At 41.8% G+C, this 17,094-nt stretch overlaps 1 protein-coding gene across 1 annotated transcript; it reads left to right on the top strand.

Annotated features, from left to right (window-relative positions):
• Positions 1 to 20: 20 nt before the first annotated feature.
• Positions 21 to 4,211, top strand: Commd2 (COMM domain containing 2). The gene is given in 5 exon segments (NM_001109503.1): positions 21 to 146; positions 243 to 320; positions 915 to 997; positions 1,487 to 1,660; positions 2,306 to 4,211. Coding segments are annotated over 5 exon segments (600 nt in total). The 5' UTR covers positions 21 to 79; the 3' UTR covers positions 2,504 to 4,211.
• Positions 4,212 to 17,094: the final 12,883 nt, after the last annotated feature.

Raw genomic sequence — 17,094 nt, 5'->3', positions numbered from 1 at the left:
CCTCTTTTTGCCTGCACAGAGGTCGGAAGTGGTGAGGGCGGGGCCGGCGCCGAGTGGCGAAGTCAGGAGACTTGCTAAGATGCTGCTGGATTTGTCCGAGGAGCACAAGGAGCACCTGGCCTTCCTGCCGCAAGTGGACAGTGCGGGTAAGGGACAGCGCGGGTAAGGGAGTGAGGGGTGCTTGCGGCAGGGACAGTCCGGGGGACAGCCCGTCACTCACGGCCTGCTGACTTCCGTTGCAGTGGTCGCCGAGTTTGGGAGGATCGCCGTGGAGTTCCTCAGACGGGGATCAAACCCGAAGATCTATGAAGGCGCCGCCAGTAAGAAAGGGAGAGGACAGGCTCTGTCTGTTGAGCTGGAAAGTGCTATCTATTCTCTTTCTCCGCAGGAGCCTTTGCAAGTCCTAGGCTCTTACTCCTCTTGCAGTCTTTTAAAAGCACGCAGAGCAGTCAGTCATGGCGCAAACTTTGCAAGTAGCTGCGTGATTTTAAAGCTAGTATGAAACAAATATCTTAATATTTAAAATAGATACAATGCCATCTGCCTTTCAGAAATACCATGGTGCTTAATAAAATACTGCATACTGAAGAAGTGGAAGTGTCATTCAAGCGTTTAGTTAACATTTGCTGCCCAGAAACTGCCTTTGCTAAAGCTGGGGGCGAGATTAAGAACATCCCTGTTGAATTCTTCTGCCCGGCTTGAGGGAGCTTTGTGTGTCTGTTCACAGGTTTGTGTTTTGTTATGATTGCTAGGAAGGAAATATTAAAGGCCTCTGTTAGTGGAGTGGGTTGAAAAGGAACAGTAGTCTCCACTTAACTCATTTTCATTGTACTGTTTGAAAAGAGGGTAATTGAACATGTTTATTTGTAAACAGATGGATGATCTGTTCATTTCTTCCCTCTTCTCCTCCTTAGGAAAACTCAATGTGAGTAGCGACACTATCCAGCATGGTGTGGAAGGATTAACATATCTCCTCACGGAGAGCTCAAAGCTCATGGTAAGGTTTCTGAGAACTGTATTGTATTACCCAGATCCTTTCAAACAGGCACCTATTACAATATCACTAACTCAATCAAATTTGTGCGGTATACCAAAACAGTGTTCCTGGCATTATCTAAGATTAATATCTCTTTGCTAGTTTAAATTATAATTGTCAATATTGCTGTATCATATGCCATCACCCATAAATCTCAAGAGAGGGGAGAATGAAATATTGCAGTTTTTAAAATGTATCAGCAGTCAGTATCTGGCTTAATGGGAAAAAAGTAAATAAAATTAAACATTTTACTTTCTTTCGCATTTTAATAAGGTTATTTTGTATATTAGTAACTTGGATTTTGAAATGGTGGGCAATGATTTTCTTTAAGTAGAAGGAATGTTCTAGACAGAATTAGAGGATATAATGTACTGTTGTGTGTAGAAATGGTTTAGCCTTTACTAAACAAAGATACACTCCAGTGTTCTGTTGAACCCCGTTTATCTTTAGATTTCTGAACTGGATTTCCAAGACTCTGTTTTTGTTCTGGGATTCTCTGAAGAACTGAACAAACTATTGCTTCAGCTCTACCTGGACAATAGAAAGGAGATCAGAACTATTCTGAACGAGTTAGCACCGCGCCTTCCCAGCTACCACAGCCTTGAGTGGCGGCTAGATGTACAGGTACGGCTTTTTCTGTTTTTAATCTGATGTAAACTATAAGAATTATTTATATGCTCTGCTGTTTACCAACTTAACCAAGCTCTGGTGTGAAAACAAAAGTAGGAATTTTAATGCTCATTTCTGGGTCATTACGTGTATTTACGTAATGTATGTGCGTGAGTGGCACTTGAGTAGAAGTCAGAGGACAACTTTCAGGAGCTTGCCCTAAGGGATTGAACTCAGGTAGTCAAGCATACCAGCAAGCGCTTTAACCCATTGAACCATCCCAAAGACCCTAATTTGCAAAATTTTTAAGAAATCATTTTAGAAAAGAGGATGGTTTAAAAAACAGACTTGTTTGTTTTTGCTTTGTTTTTTGGCAGTGCTTAGTTTAAAAGAAAATTCTCTTTAGACACAAAGAAAAGCGTGCAGGTCAGTGTACTCAGTAAGTTTCACACAGTCACTTATGCAACATACATGCAACCGTGACCGTGACCAAGAGGTTTCATTTGCAATCTTGTTTTTCTTTGAAACTGTTTTAAAGCTTGCTTTTCAGTTTGGCACCTGTGATTCATCTGAAATTTGGTTTTCTAACACAGTATAGGGCATTTTAAGTGTTATCCACACAGCATAGTTATCAGTCCCTGTGCTCTCCATGTCTCCCAGCTTGCAAGCAGAAGTCTCCGGCAACAAATGAAGCCAGCAGTGACTATAAAGCTGCACCTGGACCAGAGCGGCGACCACAGCACTCACTGTCTGCAGACAGACCCGGCTACCCTGCTTCACCTGGTTCAGCAGCTGGAGCAAGCCTTAGAGGAAATGAAAACAAACCACTGCAGGAGAGTGGTCCGAAGCATCAAGTAGCCCGAGGTCCCCTTCCTTCCGGCTGGCAGTTCAGGAGTGGCAGTGGTACATCTGCACTCCATGGAGCTTCTTTTCCTGCTCGATCAGAAGCTGAACCACAGTTCCCTTTTGGTGCTAAATGCAGTCAGCCTCTTGACAGATTGAGAACATTTAGTATTTGAAGTGTGTAAATAGGATGGACCAACTAAAATGAATCAGTACTGTTCGTGTGTTCTGTGTATATGGGACTCTTTGGACTTGGATATTTTCTTATCTGCTTTATTTCCTTTGTCCTCGATCAAAATTTAAAAATAAAATTCACTGTTACTACTTAGAACTCTTTCTAGACAGTTCAGTATCTTTGCTTCTAAAAGCACTATACAATTACAGCCATAGAAAAAGGCAAATAGGACTTTTACAAGTTTTTCTATATTGTTACAGGTAGTGTGTGTATTCTTGTTTGTATGTAAAGATGATAAGTAGCATTTACCATATTGCTTACGTTTGAGTCATGGGGGCTAATTGATGTAAGTGATATACAAATTTGTGTGATCCTAATGTACATTTTATCAGGGACTAAAGTAACTAAAAGGCACACCATTGTTTAGATTTATAAACAATGATGTAAGAGTAGACTAATCAATTCTTTTTTATATTTGCTTATTTAGTGTGTATGAGTGTTTTTGCGTACATGTATGTCTGTGTACCACATGTGTTCAGTGCACACAGAGGCTAGATGAGGTATTGGATTACTTAGAGCTAGACTTAGAAAGCGCTTTGCTTCCGTTGTGTGCTGAGGCTCAAACCCAGGTCTTCTACAAGAGCAGTCAGTGCTCATAATCACCAAACCATCTCTCCAGCCCCAAAGTAGGTTTTGTTTTTTAATATTTATTTTGTTTGTGTGTGTTTAGATCCAAAGGCTAAAGTTAGTGAGTTAGTTTTCTCTTCCTATCCTATGGCTCTTTGGGATAGAACTCAGGTCATCAGGCATATTGACAAAAACTTTTAACCCAGTAGTTATCTTAAATACATAGACATAATTTTTAATTACACCAAGAACTAAGTTAATGAAGCTGCCACATTTAACAAACCCACAAGCGAAGGAAACCATGATTTAGCAATGCATGTCACTGGGTTTAAAGGTAGCCTGCCTGCCAGTCTATGTGATAGCTCTGTGAGGTTCACTGTCTACAGCTGACAGCAGATGAGCTGGACTGGCCCCACCAGTATTGAACTGTTAGCCTGTGTCCCTCCAATCGACCTTTCTTCCACCTCTTGACTCATTGCTCTTTGGCCAATCAAAAGATGAAAGAATTGACACGGTGGTGCATGACTGTAATTCTAGTGCCTGGGACATCTCTGAGTTCCAAGGCCACTCGGTCTGCATAACAGATTCTAGGCCAACTAGTCCCTGTCTACACAGACACACACACACACACACACACACACACACACACACCCAAGAAAAAAGCATATGCTACTTAAAAAAGGAAGAGAAAAATCCAGTTCTCATGACTGTTCTCTGTATGCATTTTATCTGTGATGATGGGCTCTCTTGGGGACAAAGAAGGATCGTTAGTAATCCCTTTCCCCTCCCTGTACACACCTCTTAGATCTTGTACACCATCAAGTAAGCATATCCCTTTGTTTTTCTCAGACATTGTTTTATGACGCATTTGGTAATTTTCAATTCTTAATAACTTTTTAAAAATAAATTAGCATACAAATGAAGGGGTTTCATGATGGTGTTTTCATACACATGCATCATTGTACTGTGTTTCCTTCATCTTCCTCCTTTAGTGACCCCCTCCCCATGCCCACTCCACTTCCTTCTTGATGACCTCCTTCCCTGAGTCACCCCTCTGCTTTCATGTTGTATGTATTCCATTGTCTTTTTTTGCTCCCCTCTGTAAGCTCCCTTCTTATGGTCTATATATTAAAAACATACAAATTTATATCAAGATTCTGCATAATGAAAATATATTTGCCTCCATTTTTCTTTTTTTTTTTCCGGAGCTGGGGACCGAACCCAGGGCCTTGTGCTCGCTATGCAAGCGCTCTACCACTGAGCTAAATCCCCGACCCCCGCCTCCATTTTTCTGTTTAACATAATGATCTACAGTTGTATCTATTTTCTTGCAGATGTCACAATTTCAGTTTTCTGTGTAGCTGAATAAAATTCCAGTGTGTAGGGGCTTGGAGAGATGGTTCAGCAGCTACAAGCACTAGTTCCTCTTGAAGAAGATCTGAGTTCAGTTCCCAGCACCCACATGGCAGATCACAACTATGTAAACTCTAGTTCCAGGGATCTGACACCCTCTTCTGGCTTCCATGTGGTGCACAAGCATACATGCAAGCAAAACACCTATGTGAAAAAAACTCAAATTCATTGTATTTCTGTACCGCATTTTCCTTCTCCATGTTATCAGTTAATAGACGTCTAGACGGGCCCCACTGGATATGAAAGTTTCTCAGTATCATTGGACTTAGATCCTTTGGGAATACCCAAGCAGTACAGCAGTTGTGGAGTAGCTCTCTTCCTGGTTTTGCACTGGCTTCTGCAGTGACCACAGGGTTTACATTTCCACCCACAGTGTAGAATGCTTTGTTCTGACCTTCTCTGCCTTTTCTGCCTTTCTTTTCTTTCTTATTTAGACAGGATCCTCACCCTCTAGCCTTGACTAGCCTGGAACTGAAAGTGAAGATCAGGCTGACCTTGAACTTGTAAATTTAGCTTGTTTTCTTGATGGTAGCCATTCTGATTGTAGTGACACAGAATCTCCAGGCAGTTTTAATTTAAGGTGTTTTTTGTTTGTTTTTGTTTTGTTTTCTGACATTTGAATTTCTTCCAATCTGTTCAATTTATTACCTTATTTAATGATTGTATGATTTCGTTTTCTTTGGTAACGTGGTTTGTTTGTTGCTGCTGCTGCTGCTGTTGTTATTGAGACAGTCTCATGTAACCCAGGCTAGCCTTGAACTTGCTCTGTAGCCCAGTGATAGCTTTGGATTTCTGATCCTCTTCTTCCAAGTGCTGAAATTACAGTGCCACCACATTCAGCTTTAACATGTTTTGTGCCTGCCAGGCAAGCACTCTGACAACTGAGCTACATCCCTTCCCTTTCTTTAATGTTTGTTTTGTTTTGTATTTTCGAGACAGGGTTTTGACTGTCCTGGAGCTCACTCTGTAGACCAGGCTGACCTTGAACCTTTACCTGCCTCTGCTTCCCAAGTGCTAGGACCAAAGGAAAGCACCTCCCCTGCCCAGCCCAGGTCTTCCATGCTCAATTTCTGTAGTTCTTTAGACCTCCTATTAGTCCCCTGTCTGAATATATTTGGCAAAGATTTTATTCTCATTCTGCCTTTCTATTACTGATGTTTTTTTCTTTGATGTACAGAAGCCTTTTAATGTCATGTAGCCTGTCTGTCAATTCTTGACTCTTCCTATGGAATCCTGTTTTGAAAATCCTGGGCTATGTCTTGAAGTATTACCCATAGTTTCCTCTAAGGCTGTCCACTTCAGGTCTTTAGTCCATGTGAATTATTTTTGTGCAGAATGAGAGACATGTGTCTAAATTCATTTTGCAGTTTGATCTTTAGTTTTGCCATCACCATATGCTGAAGGGAGCACTTTTTTTTTAAAATGTATGTTTTTGGCCGACTTGTGATGTAGCCATGTGGGTTTCTGTCTGACTCCTCTGTTGTATTCCATTGATCTCCATGTCAGTTTTCATGTCAGTGTTTTTCTGGTTTTGTTACTATGGGTAAATAATATAATTTATTATTGTGATATTTCCAGTATTGCTCTTTCTGATTAACATTGCTTTGGATGCTGGGTGTGGTGCTGTTCACCTTTAATTCAAGCATTCAGGGGGCCCGAGGCCAGCCCAATCTACATAGTGAGGGGCAGTTCAGCCAAGGCTACAGGAGACTCTGTCTCAACAAAGGCTACTTTGGCTATTCTGGGTCCTTTGTGCTTCATTATGAATTTCAGGGTTGTCTTTTCCTAGTTCTTTAAAGAATGTCATTGGAATTTTGAGGCAGATTTGTGTCGAATCTATAGATAACTTTTGGGGAAATGACAATTTCCAACTGTCTCAGTTCTACTGATCCATGACCATGGAAGGCTTTTCCATGTTCTAGAATCTTCTTCACTTTTTATTTGATTTTTTTTTCTTTACTTTTATTAAAACTTTAGTTTTAGTTGTAGAGGTCTTTCCCTCTGCATTTTGACTTTTCTCTTGTATCACATGACCATGACTGAAGACAACTTAAGGTTTATTGTAGCTCATGGGTCCAGAGGGTTAGTGTCCATTGAGGTTGGGAAGTGTGGTAACATGCAGCAGATCAGGGAGCTGGGAGAGCACACTTAGAAACAGAAGGAATGAGTGGAAGTGAAGAAAAGCTACACATTCTCAAAACTTGCCCCAGTGACATATTTCCTTCATCAAAGTTCATAGCATCTCCAAACACTGCCAACTAGGGGCCAAGTGTTCAAAAGCATGAACCTATAGGAGACATTTTTCTTTTCTTTTTGGTTAGATCGCTTACTATTTACTTTTTTGAAGCTCTTGTGAATGGAATTTTTTTTCTGATTTTTTTTCGGCAAGTCCATTGTGTGCACATACACACACAACCAATTTATATATATTGATTTTGTACCCTGCTACTTCACTAAAATTGTGTATCGGGTCTGTGAGTTTTCTGGTAGGGTTTTTAGAATTTTAAGTATAAGGTCATGACATCTACAGATAGGGAATATTTTGACTTTTTGTCCTATCTGTATACCCTTTATTTCTCTTATTGTGCTCATAAGGACTTTAGGCAAAATATTGAATAAGCTGGAAAGAGGGGGCACCTTTGTCTCATTCTTGACTTTAAGAAAAATGTCTTCTAATCCCCCATTTAGTATAATGTATTTTAGATTTATGCATAGCCTTTATTGTGTTGCTGTATGTTCCATCTATTCCTAATTTCTTCAGGGGTTTTATCACGAAGGGATGTTAATTTTGCCAGGTTTTTTTTTTTTTCTGCATCTGTTGATATGAGCGTGTTATTTCTGTCCTTGAAATATGTTATATTACATTGACTGATTTATGTATGTTGAAACTTCCTTGCATTACTGGGATGAAACATCTCTCTCTCTCTTTCTCTCTCTCTCTCTCTCTCTCTCTCTCTCTCTCTCTCTCTCTCTCTGTGTGTATGTAGTAGTATATATGCTTGAGCATGGTCTTGCACATATAACAAGTGGTGGCTAGTGGTTGATATTGAATGTCTTCCTTTGTTGCCTTATTTTATCATTATTATTATTATTATTATTGACAGGGTCTCATTAGCCATTGAGCTCTAGCAGCCCACCTGCTTCTCAAACAGATCCGTATTACAGATCCACGCTGCCACATGAGTTTTCACCTGAGTGCAGGAGCTCCTAACTCAAACCCTCCTGCTTGCATATTGAGAATTTTGCTGTCTTAAGGTTTTACTTTAATACTTTTTGAACATTTTATGCAATTCATATATCTTTATGTATATGGATGCTCTACCTGCATGTTTGTCTGAGTACTGTGTGTGGGCAGTATTCACAGAGACCAGAAGAGTGCATCAGATACTCTGGGACTAGAGTTACAGTTGTGAGCCAAGACAGGTGCTGAGACTCAAACTGGGGTTTTTTGAAGGGGACAGCATGGTACTCCTAACCACTGAGCTCGCTCTCCAAAGTGTTTTTAAATGTGGGTTGTTACCATTCTCAATATTGTTACTATATAGCTATATTACATTAGGGAGGCCAGAAGGCTCAGTCGATAATGTACCTTCCATGCAAGCAGGACTACCCAAGTTCACATCCCCAGGACCTACATGAAATCTGGGTGTTGCATCACATGACTGTCTCCCTCGCCTTTGGTTAGGGGAGGGAAAGACAAGTAGATCCCAGAAGCTGATGTTCAGCCAGCCTTGCTGAACCAGTGGGCTTCAGTGCCCTGAGAGACCATCCTGTCTCAAAAACTAAAGGTGGAGAGCAACTAAGGAAAGACACTTGACATCAGCATGCGTGCATACATACATATACACACATGTCCATACATGTACACCACATCTACATGAGCACTTACACACAAGATAAGTAAAATTTAAGAACAACAACCATCTTCCTGTGTATGGATTAAATTAAAGTATGTATATATAATATTTAACATAGTACCAGGCCTTTTTTAAGATTTTTTTTTATTTTAGCCAGGGGATAGTCATGTACACTTTTGATCCCAGCAGTCGGGAAACAGAGGAAGGCAGATCTCAGAGTTCAAGGCCACCCTTGTTTGCAGAGAGAGTTCCAGGCTACACAAAGAAACAATGCCTCAGAAAAAAAAAAAGTTTAGATAAGTCAAAATAAGACAAAAAAATTACCTAAAAGTTTATTAAACCATTAACATTAAATATATAAATCCACATATAAACACAGAGCCCACTATGCTCTGTTTTGAAACTTTTAAAACTTTTTAAAATTATTTTTTTAACATATTCACTTTATATCCCGCTCACTGCCCTCCTCCTGGTCACCCCCTTCCACAATCCCCCTCCCCATTCTCCTCTTTCCTCCTCTGAGTGGGTGGGGTATCTCCTAGGTGTCCCTTACCCTGACACATCAAGTCTCTGCAAGGCTAGGAGCTTCCGCTCTCACTGAGACCCGACGAGGGAGCCCACTAGGAGGACGTATCCCACGTACAAGCAGCAGCTTTCGGGACAGCCCCTGCCCCAGTTGCTTGGGACCCACATGAAGGAAGACAAAGCTGTACATATACTACACATGTCAGTGAGACCTAAGTCCAGCCTGTGTATGTTCTTCTGTTGATGGCTCAGTCTCTAAGAGCCCCGTGCTTTAAAAAAAAATTGCATATATATATATATATATATATATATATATATATATATATATATATATATGTGTGTGTGTGTGTGTGTGTATATATATGTGTGTGTGTATGTATATATATATATGTATATATATGTATATATATATATGTGGGGGATGTATAAAGGTATGTATAATATGTAAGTACTTGACAAGTTGTATAAACCTGTTTTTTTTTCATCTTTGCAAAATATACCATGAAGAAGAGCAGTGATACACTTTATACACTAAGATGTGCATTTAATGCTTTTTATCGTTGTTGACTGATTTGTTTGTTTTTTTTCTGAGACAGGATCTCATTGTGTCACCTAAGGTGGCTTCACACTCATCTTCCTGCTTCACCCTCAGGAACACAACAGGTCGTATATCACCAGCTGTACATGTTTGCCGAAGAACTCATCTTGGGTCTTCTTGATGCCATCCATCCACAGTCTGCAGTCCATAATAGGATCTTAGAGGAAAACCAATTTCATTTTCTTAAAAAAGACTTATAGTACAAAGGAAAAACTACAAATGCCTACATTATTAATATACTCTAAAATTGATTTTCAAACAGGCGTAGTGGTGACCACCTTTAATTCCCAGCACTAGGGAGGCAGAGACATGTGAATCTCTCAGTTCGAAGCCAATTTGGTCTATGGAACAAGTTCCAGGACAGCCAGGGCTACACAGAGAACCCTGCTTGAAAAAATAAAATAAAATAAAATAAACTTTGCTTTCAGTTAGATCTTTGCCATTGTAAATCCAAACAACTCTTTATACTATGAATTCTTTGTCTAATTTTAATATAAATTGTGGGGTTTTAAGAATTTATTTATCATATGAGTACACCATCATAGCTGTCTTCAGACACACCAGAAGAGGACATCAGATCTCATTACAGATGGTTGTGAGGTGGGATGGGACTTGAATTTGCTGGGATTTGAACTCAGGACCTTGGAAACAGCAGCCAGCGCTCTTAATCACTGAGCCATCTCTCCAGCCCCCAAAACTGTGTTTTTTTAAATCATTATAAATATTGCTAATTACATGGCTGTTGAACTGACAGCCTATGCTCTTTGTTTGAACTCAAGTTTAAATCACTGTATTTTAGTGTAGAGAAAGTGACATCTAGAGGTGACGTGTTGACAGAGGCATGGCAATGTCAGGAGTGCCTCGGCTCCACGGAAATGGCAGAGCCTTCCTGGATGACTCTGAAAGGGGTGGTAAAGCCTTCCGGTGGTCTGTGTGAATGTATACAAGTAATGTATACAGGATAATGTATACAGGAAACGTCCACCACAGTTTTCTCCCCTTAGCTATTTGTGGCCTAGAGACTGGTCCTGGACAGAGACAGCGCCTACTGAGGAGCTAAACTGTCTCTTTGTTCTGTGTATGACACCCTACCTTCCCTTCCTGTTTAACTGTGACACCTCCATCTCCCTGTCCAACTCTAATACTGCAAGCTCGATGCTCTTCTGGGGTCCTGTGGTGTCTCCCTTTGAGAGCACAGACCACCAATCTCAGGTTTTCTGTGTTCATGTATCTGTCACTTCTTAAGGTCCTAAGTCCCTCACCATCCCTACTCAGGGTTCTGGGACGCAAGCCATGCAGCGTCAAGGAGACGAGACTTCCATTTTGTGTGTCACAGAGTAGTTTGCTCGGCTACCAGCTGCAAAGAGAAACAGCAGAACCAGCCACGTGAAGCTTCTAGTTCTTTCTCCCCACTCTTCATTTTCTTAAAGGTACACTTTACTTATTTACATGGGGGGAGGGGCACAGAACAATTTGAAACCTTTCTTCTTAGACACAGTCATTTATTGCATGCTTGGAGTGGCCCCTGTGTGTGGAATGAAGGATAATTTTCTGGTTTAGTGTGTTTAGCTCGTTTCATCCTGCAGAGCTGTTTCACCTACAGCTCCTAAGGTTGCAGAACAGCTCCCTAAATGGGTGTTCTGGGTAAAAGGAATGTTCCCCCCATCTGTTGACCGTGCTCCCCAGCGACTGCACCGCAGTCCAGAAGGCAGGGTGGAGCTGTAGTGCACTCCGGTGGCCAGAGCCTTGGAGTGTCGGGAGGCACACAGACCCCTGCAGAATGCTGAGGAAGATGCGGTCGTGCAGGGCATGGCAGAAAGTGTCCTTATGCTTTTCCCAGTGAAGTGGGGTTCCCTGAGGTAACTAGAGGTGTGATGGGAAAAGCAAACTGAGTTCTTTTTCACCTGCATGCCAATGTGGTGATTGTCATAAATCCAGTGAGGAGTGCATGCCTGTGGTTGTAAAGGAATGTGCTTAGTTCACAGAATAAAAAGGCCTCTCAGTTAACTCAAAGACTAAACCCAGAGATTACAATTCAGAGAATGAGGAAAAGAAAATCCAGAGTAACAGAATTTCATGGAGGCAAGTATGGATGGTTAGAATATGGTTTGGGGTTGTGTTCTGAAAACCGTATAGTTTTACTCCAAATTTGAAAAAAAAAAAATCCTTCAAAGGTCAAGTGAGATGAAGTGCTGTAACCTAATAAAAGTGCTTCAAGGGGTTGGAGAGATGGCTTAGTGGTTAAGAGCACTGACTGCTCTTCCAGAGGTCCTGAGTTCAATTCCCAGCAACCACATGGTGGCTCACAACCATCTGTAATGGGGTCCGATGCCCTCTTCTAGTGTGTCTGAAGACAGTGACAGTGTACTCACATGCATAAAATAAATAAATAAATCTTTAAAAAAAAAGTGCTTCAAAACAAGAGCTCAAGAAGGGTCGAAAAGTGTTGTTCTGCCATGCTTCGTTTGTTAGATCTGTGTTTGTTGAGACAGGGACTCACTATGTATTCCTGGCTGGCCCGTAGCCCCGGCTGTTCTCAAAGTCAGAGAACGACCTGTTTCTGCCCTCTGAGTGTTGAAATTAATGGTGTGCACCTAACTGTTCGTTAGGGGGTTTTTGTTGTTTTTTTGTTTTTAAACATTTATTTATTCTATGTATGTGAGTACGTTGTAGCTGTCTTCAGACACACCAAAGAGAACATCAGATTTCATTACAGAGTGTTGTGAGCCACCATGTGGTTGCTGGGATTTGAACTCAGGACCTCTGGGAGAGTATCAGTGCTCTTAACAACTGAGCTATCTCTCCAGCCCTTTTGTTGTTGTTTGGTATTTTTTGTTGTTGTTGTGTTTTGTTTTATTTTTAATGAGACAGGGCCTCACTACATAGTTCTGGCTAGCTTAGAACTCATTATGTAGACCAGACTGGCTTTGAACTCAAAGATCTACCTGCCTGTGCCTCCTGAGTGCTAGGACTGAAGGAGTGAACACTACTGCATGCAGCTTGTTTGTTAGTCTTGTAAGACCAGGTCTCACTCACTCTGTTACCTAGGCTGGCATCGAATTTAGTGTGGTGCTATTCTTGGTTGTCAACATGACCACATCTGTAGTTAACTAAAATCCCAAGGGACTGTGTACACGTGAGAAGGACTTTCTTCTTAATTAAATCATTTGAAGCAAGATAAATCCTTTAATCCAGATACTCTGAAGTGACAAGAAATTCCTTTAGTCCAGATCTTTTGAGATTGGAAGATCCGGGCCACCCCTTCTGATGGCAGCCCATGTGAAGAACATGGAAGAAGGACGCTTGCTCTCTCTTTGCCTGCCTGCCCTCCCTATCAATGGCAAGACTGGTCCTTCACTGGCACTAGAGCCTTCTTCAGGATTCTGGTGCATCAGCTGAGACATCCAACTTCATGAACTGGACAAGTACTGGATTTTTTTTTTTTTTGGCCCTTCTGTTAGTAGACAGCCATTGTTGAACTACCTGGACCATAGCCTGCAGCACTCTCTAATATATACCCTCTTTACATATATACATGTGTATGTATGTATGTAGGTAGGATGGATGGATGGATGGATGGATAGATGGATGGATGGATGGATGGATGGATGGGTGGATGGGTGTATGAAGATAAAAGTCCTCTTCTGACATCTATTGGCATTCATACACATAAGGCAGACATAATGCACACAGCTTTAATCCCATCACTCCAGAACACTGGCAAATCTCTGTGAGTTCCATGCTACCTACAGAGGGACACCTTGTCAAAAAAAGTCACTACATATGAAAATGATTATTTGTAATTAATTATTTCCTAACATTATGTGTATAAATGTTTTCCTACACATATGTCTGTGCACCATTTATGTGCCTGGTGCCCATGTAGGCTAGAAGAGGCTCTCAGATCTGGTCCTGAATTTACAGACAGTTGGGAGTCACCACATAGGTGTTGGGAAGAGAACTCAGTTTGTCTGGAAGAGCAGTCTGCTGGACCATTGCTCTAGCCCCTAAAATAGTAATTCTTATTGGCTGATCAATATAATTAAAACCTTTTATACATTTTATTGCACTTTCATTCGTTTCAGAGGGCACTGCTACAGTGCACATTTGGAGGTCAGAGGACATTATTGAGCAGCGGGCTCTTGCCTTTTACCTTGTGGGTCCCTGGTATGAACTCAAATGAGGCTGACTGGAAGGGCCTTCTCCCACTGAGCTGTCTCACTGCCCCATTAAAACCTGTTTTAGGACATCATTTACGGGTTTGGAAATGACTCAGTGACGTTAGAACACATACTGCTCTGACGGGGGCCTGAGTCGGCTTCCAGCAACGTGCCTGACATTTCACAACCACCCTGGTCTGGATTCTGCAGGCCCTCATACCGTGAACGCACACTACACGCACACACACACACACACACACACACACACACACACACACACACACCATTTAAAAATAGAACTTACAACTTGTTTTAAATTTTTTTTCTTTTTTTTTTCAGAGCTGGGGACTGAACCCAGGGCCTTGCGCTTGCTAGGCAAGCGCTCTACCACTGAGCTAAGTCCCCAACCCCTAGAACTTACAACTTGTTTGTGGTCACAAGAATGGAACTACTGAATATGCCTCTCTGTGCCTTTTGCTTCCCTCCGCTCTTCATCTTCCAAACGTAACTGCGACTTCATGTCTTTGTTAGGCCCTCTGAACAAGTTTGGCTTTTTTTTTTTTTTCAGGCTCGGTCTCTCATTTAAATTTGTGTCCATCCTTTAAAAAAACACTGTGTAAAATATATCGCAGAACATAAAATGTACCTTTTCAAAGTCCACAGTTCTGTGTGGTTTAGTATGTGTGTGAAGTTGTAAGGCCACCTCGCTCATTCGATTAAAGAACATTCCATCATCCCCTAAAAAGCTGGTCTCATTAGTTGTCACTCATCGATATTCTCTCTGGCTTCGGGCCACCATGACTTTACATGGATTTGCCAACTCTGCACACTTTATTTAAGTTGTGGAGTACACAGCCTTTGTTGGCTTCTTTCTCTAAATGCTATCAGGGGTCTTCTGTACTGTACCATGCTTCAGTAAGTCCTGCAACTTTATGACTGAACAATATTTGGTTATGTAGATACAAGCAAATTATTTATTGGAGGTTTCTTCCTAGTTGTATTGTAAAATTAATGTATTGTGTTTTATTTTAGGTTCTTAAACCTCTAGCAGATTCTAGTAACATATTTCCAATAACGATTGATTTCTATAATTCTTCCCAGGTATAATTTAGTTGGGTCTGAGAGCAATTTCTTCTTAGCCAATTAGTGAAGAGTCATTTCTCCTGGACTGAGAGGTCTCCCTAGCCTTACATCAAAGTAGCAGTTAGCCAGCTGAAAGTTAAAACTTCGTAGTTGAAATCAACTTTAAAGAAATCATTCTATTTTTATATCCATTTTTATTTCACCCCAAAAGATCTCTTTACTAAAGTAAGAAATGTCCCGTGTGCATATTTTTTTGAGTTAGGAAAACTCATGTTAATATATTTGAATGTCTCTAGTGGAAAAGAGGAAGGGCTTTTAGCTTTTGCCAAAATTGGCATCTCCTATTTCTAAACTGATTTAAGGAGGCACACTGAGAGGCTCCTCCATGACCTTAGTTTTCAGGTCATGTGACTGCAGCCCCTGTTATCTGGGCAGTCCTCTCTGCTATCTCTGCTTAGGCCGAAGCATTCCTCATGTTTCTGAGTCCCATTCTTTCAATATCACAACACTAACTTCTACTCAGTCATTTTCATGATTTATTTTAAAGGGAAAAGAAACATTTTGGAGTCTATCTCATCTTCACATCTCTGGCCCACACACATCCCCTGTCCAGGTAGCACACACTCTTTTCCATTTTAGTAACTTAAGATAATTTGCCTTCCTCCCCAGCCAGTCACGGGATTGCTGCCAGGACTTGCTGGGTTGCTAAATCCAGCTCTAAGTCCTCAGGCATTGGATGTGGCTAATGACTTAGTTCCCACAGCCCTTCCGTCTGACTGGCCGTTGTGGTTGCCATTCTACATGCACAGCACTGTACTCTTATTCTCCCATGTGGGACGCCCCTGCGTTCCCCTTTCTTAGGAATGTTCTCCAGCACTGTCCTAAGCCACTTCTCACAGCCTGATACTAGATAACTCGGTTTATTGCCTAGATCCCGCTCCCTCCGTCATCAGGTCAGGTCGTGTTGATTGGACGTTCCTAAACCTGTCTCGGATTATTCCACGTCTCCCCATTCCCAGCGCCCGGTACCCGTTCATTGAGCCAACACCGTTTCTTGCCTAGGTTCCTTTACCTGACACCGTATCTGGGGTTTCGCTAGTCTCTGACTCACTTATTATCATTCCCCCTCTCAAAATAAAAAATTTTCTCACACAGCAGCCTCAGCCTGAATTCTATTTGTGGCAAGTGAGCATCCTCTGAGCCAAGCAACTGCCATCTTGGGGCATTCAGCTGTGCCCCCTTGAAAAAGATCATGCCATCTGGGCTTCAGATAGAAGGACAGGGAGGAGCATGGAATTCTCATCTTAGAAGCCAGTTGTTTCCTGCCATCTGGTGTAAGCAACTGTGCCTTAATTGCATGTGGCCAGCAAGAGGGGTTAGAGTATATATAGGCTAAATGGAGGTCACCCTGGGAAACTCATCTCTGCTGAGCAAAGGTTTTCTTTACTCGGGTGCAGCTTGTTTGGAGAGTGTGATGGTTTGTATATGCTCGGCCCAGGGAGTGACACTGTTAGGAAGTGTGCCCTTGTTGGAGGAAGTGTGTAACTGAGGTCATAGGCTTTAATACCCTCATCCTAGCTGCCTAGAAGCCAGTCTTCCACTAGCAGCCTTTTTGTTGAATATTTTATGTATTTACATTTCAAATGTTATCCCCTTTCCTGATTCTACCCTCTCCCATTCCCCTCCCCCTGCTTCTATTAGGATGCTCCCCCTCCTACCCACCCACTCCCACTTCAACACCCTGGCATTCCCCTATACTGGAAATGCGCCTTCACATGACCAAGGACTTCTTCTCCAATTGATGCCAGACAATGCCATCTTCTGCTACATATGAGACTGGAGCTATGGGCCCCTCCACGTATACTCTTTCGTTGGTTTAGTCCCTGGGAGCTCTGGTGGGGTCTCGTTGGTTGATATTGTTGTTCTTCCTATAGGGTTGCAACCCCCTTCAACTAGCAGCATTTAGATTAAGATACAGAACTCTCAGCTCCTCCTGCACATGCCTGCCTGGATGCTGCCATGCTCCCACCTTGATGATAATGGACTGAACTTCTGAACCTGTAAGCCAGCCCCAATTAAATGTTGTCCTTGTCCCAATTAAAGAGTTGCCTTGGTCATGATGTCTGTGCACAGAAGTAAAACCCTAAGGCAGGGAGAAAGTCCCCACA

This window comes from Rattus norvegicus, chromosome 2 (assembly GCF_021556685.1).
Source record: "Rattus norvegicus strain SHRSP/BbbUtx chromosome 2, alternate assembly SHRSP_T2T, whole genome shotgun sequence".
NCBI classification, from domain to species: Eukaryota; Metazoa; Chordata; class Mammalia; order Rodentia; family Muridae; genus Rattus; species Rattus norvegicus.
The sequence above is the reverse complement of the archived record's forward strand: the minus strand, read 5'-3'. Positions and strand labels throughout refer to the sequence as shown.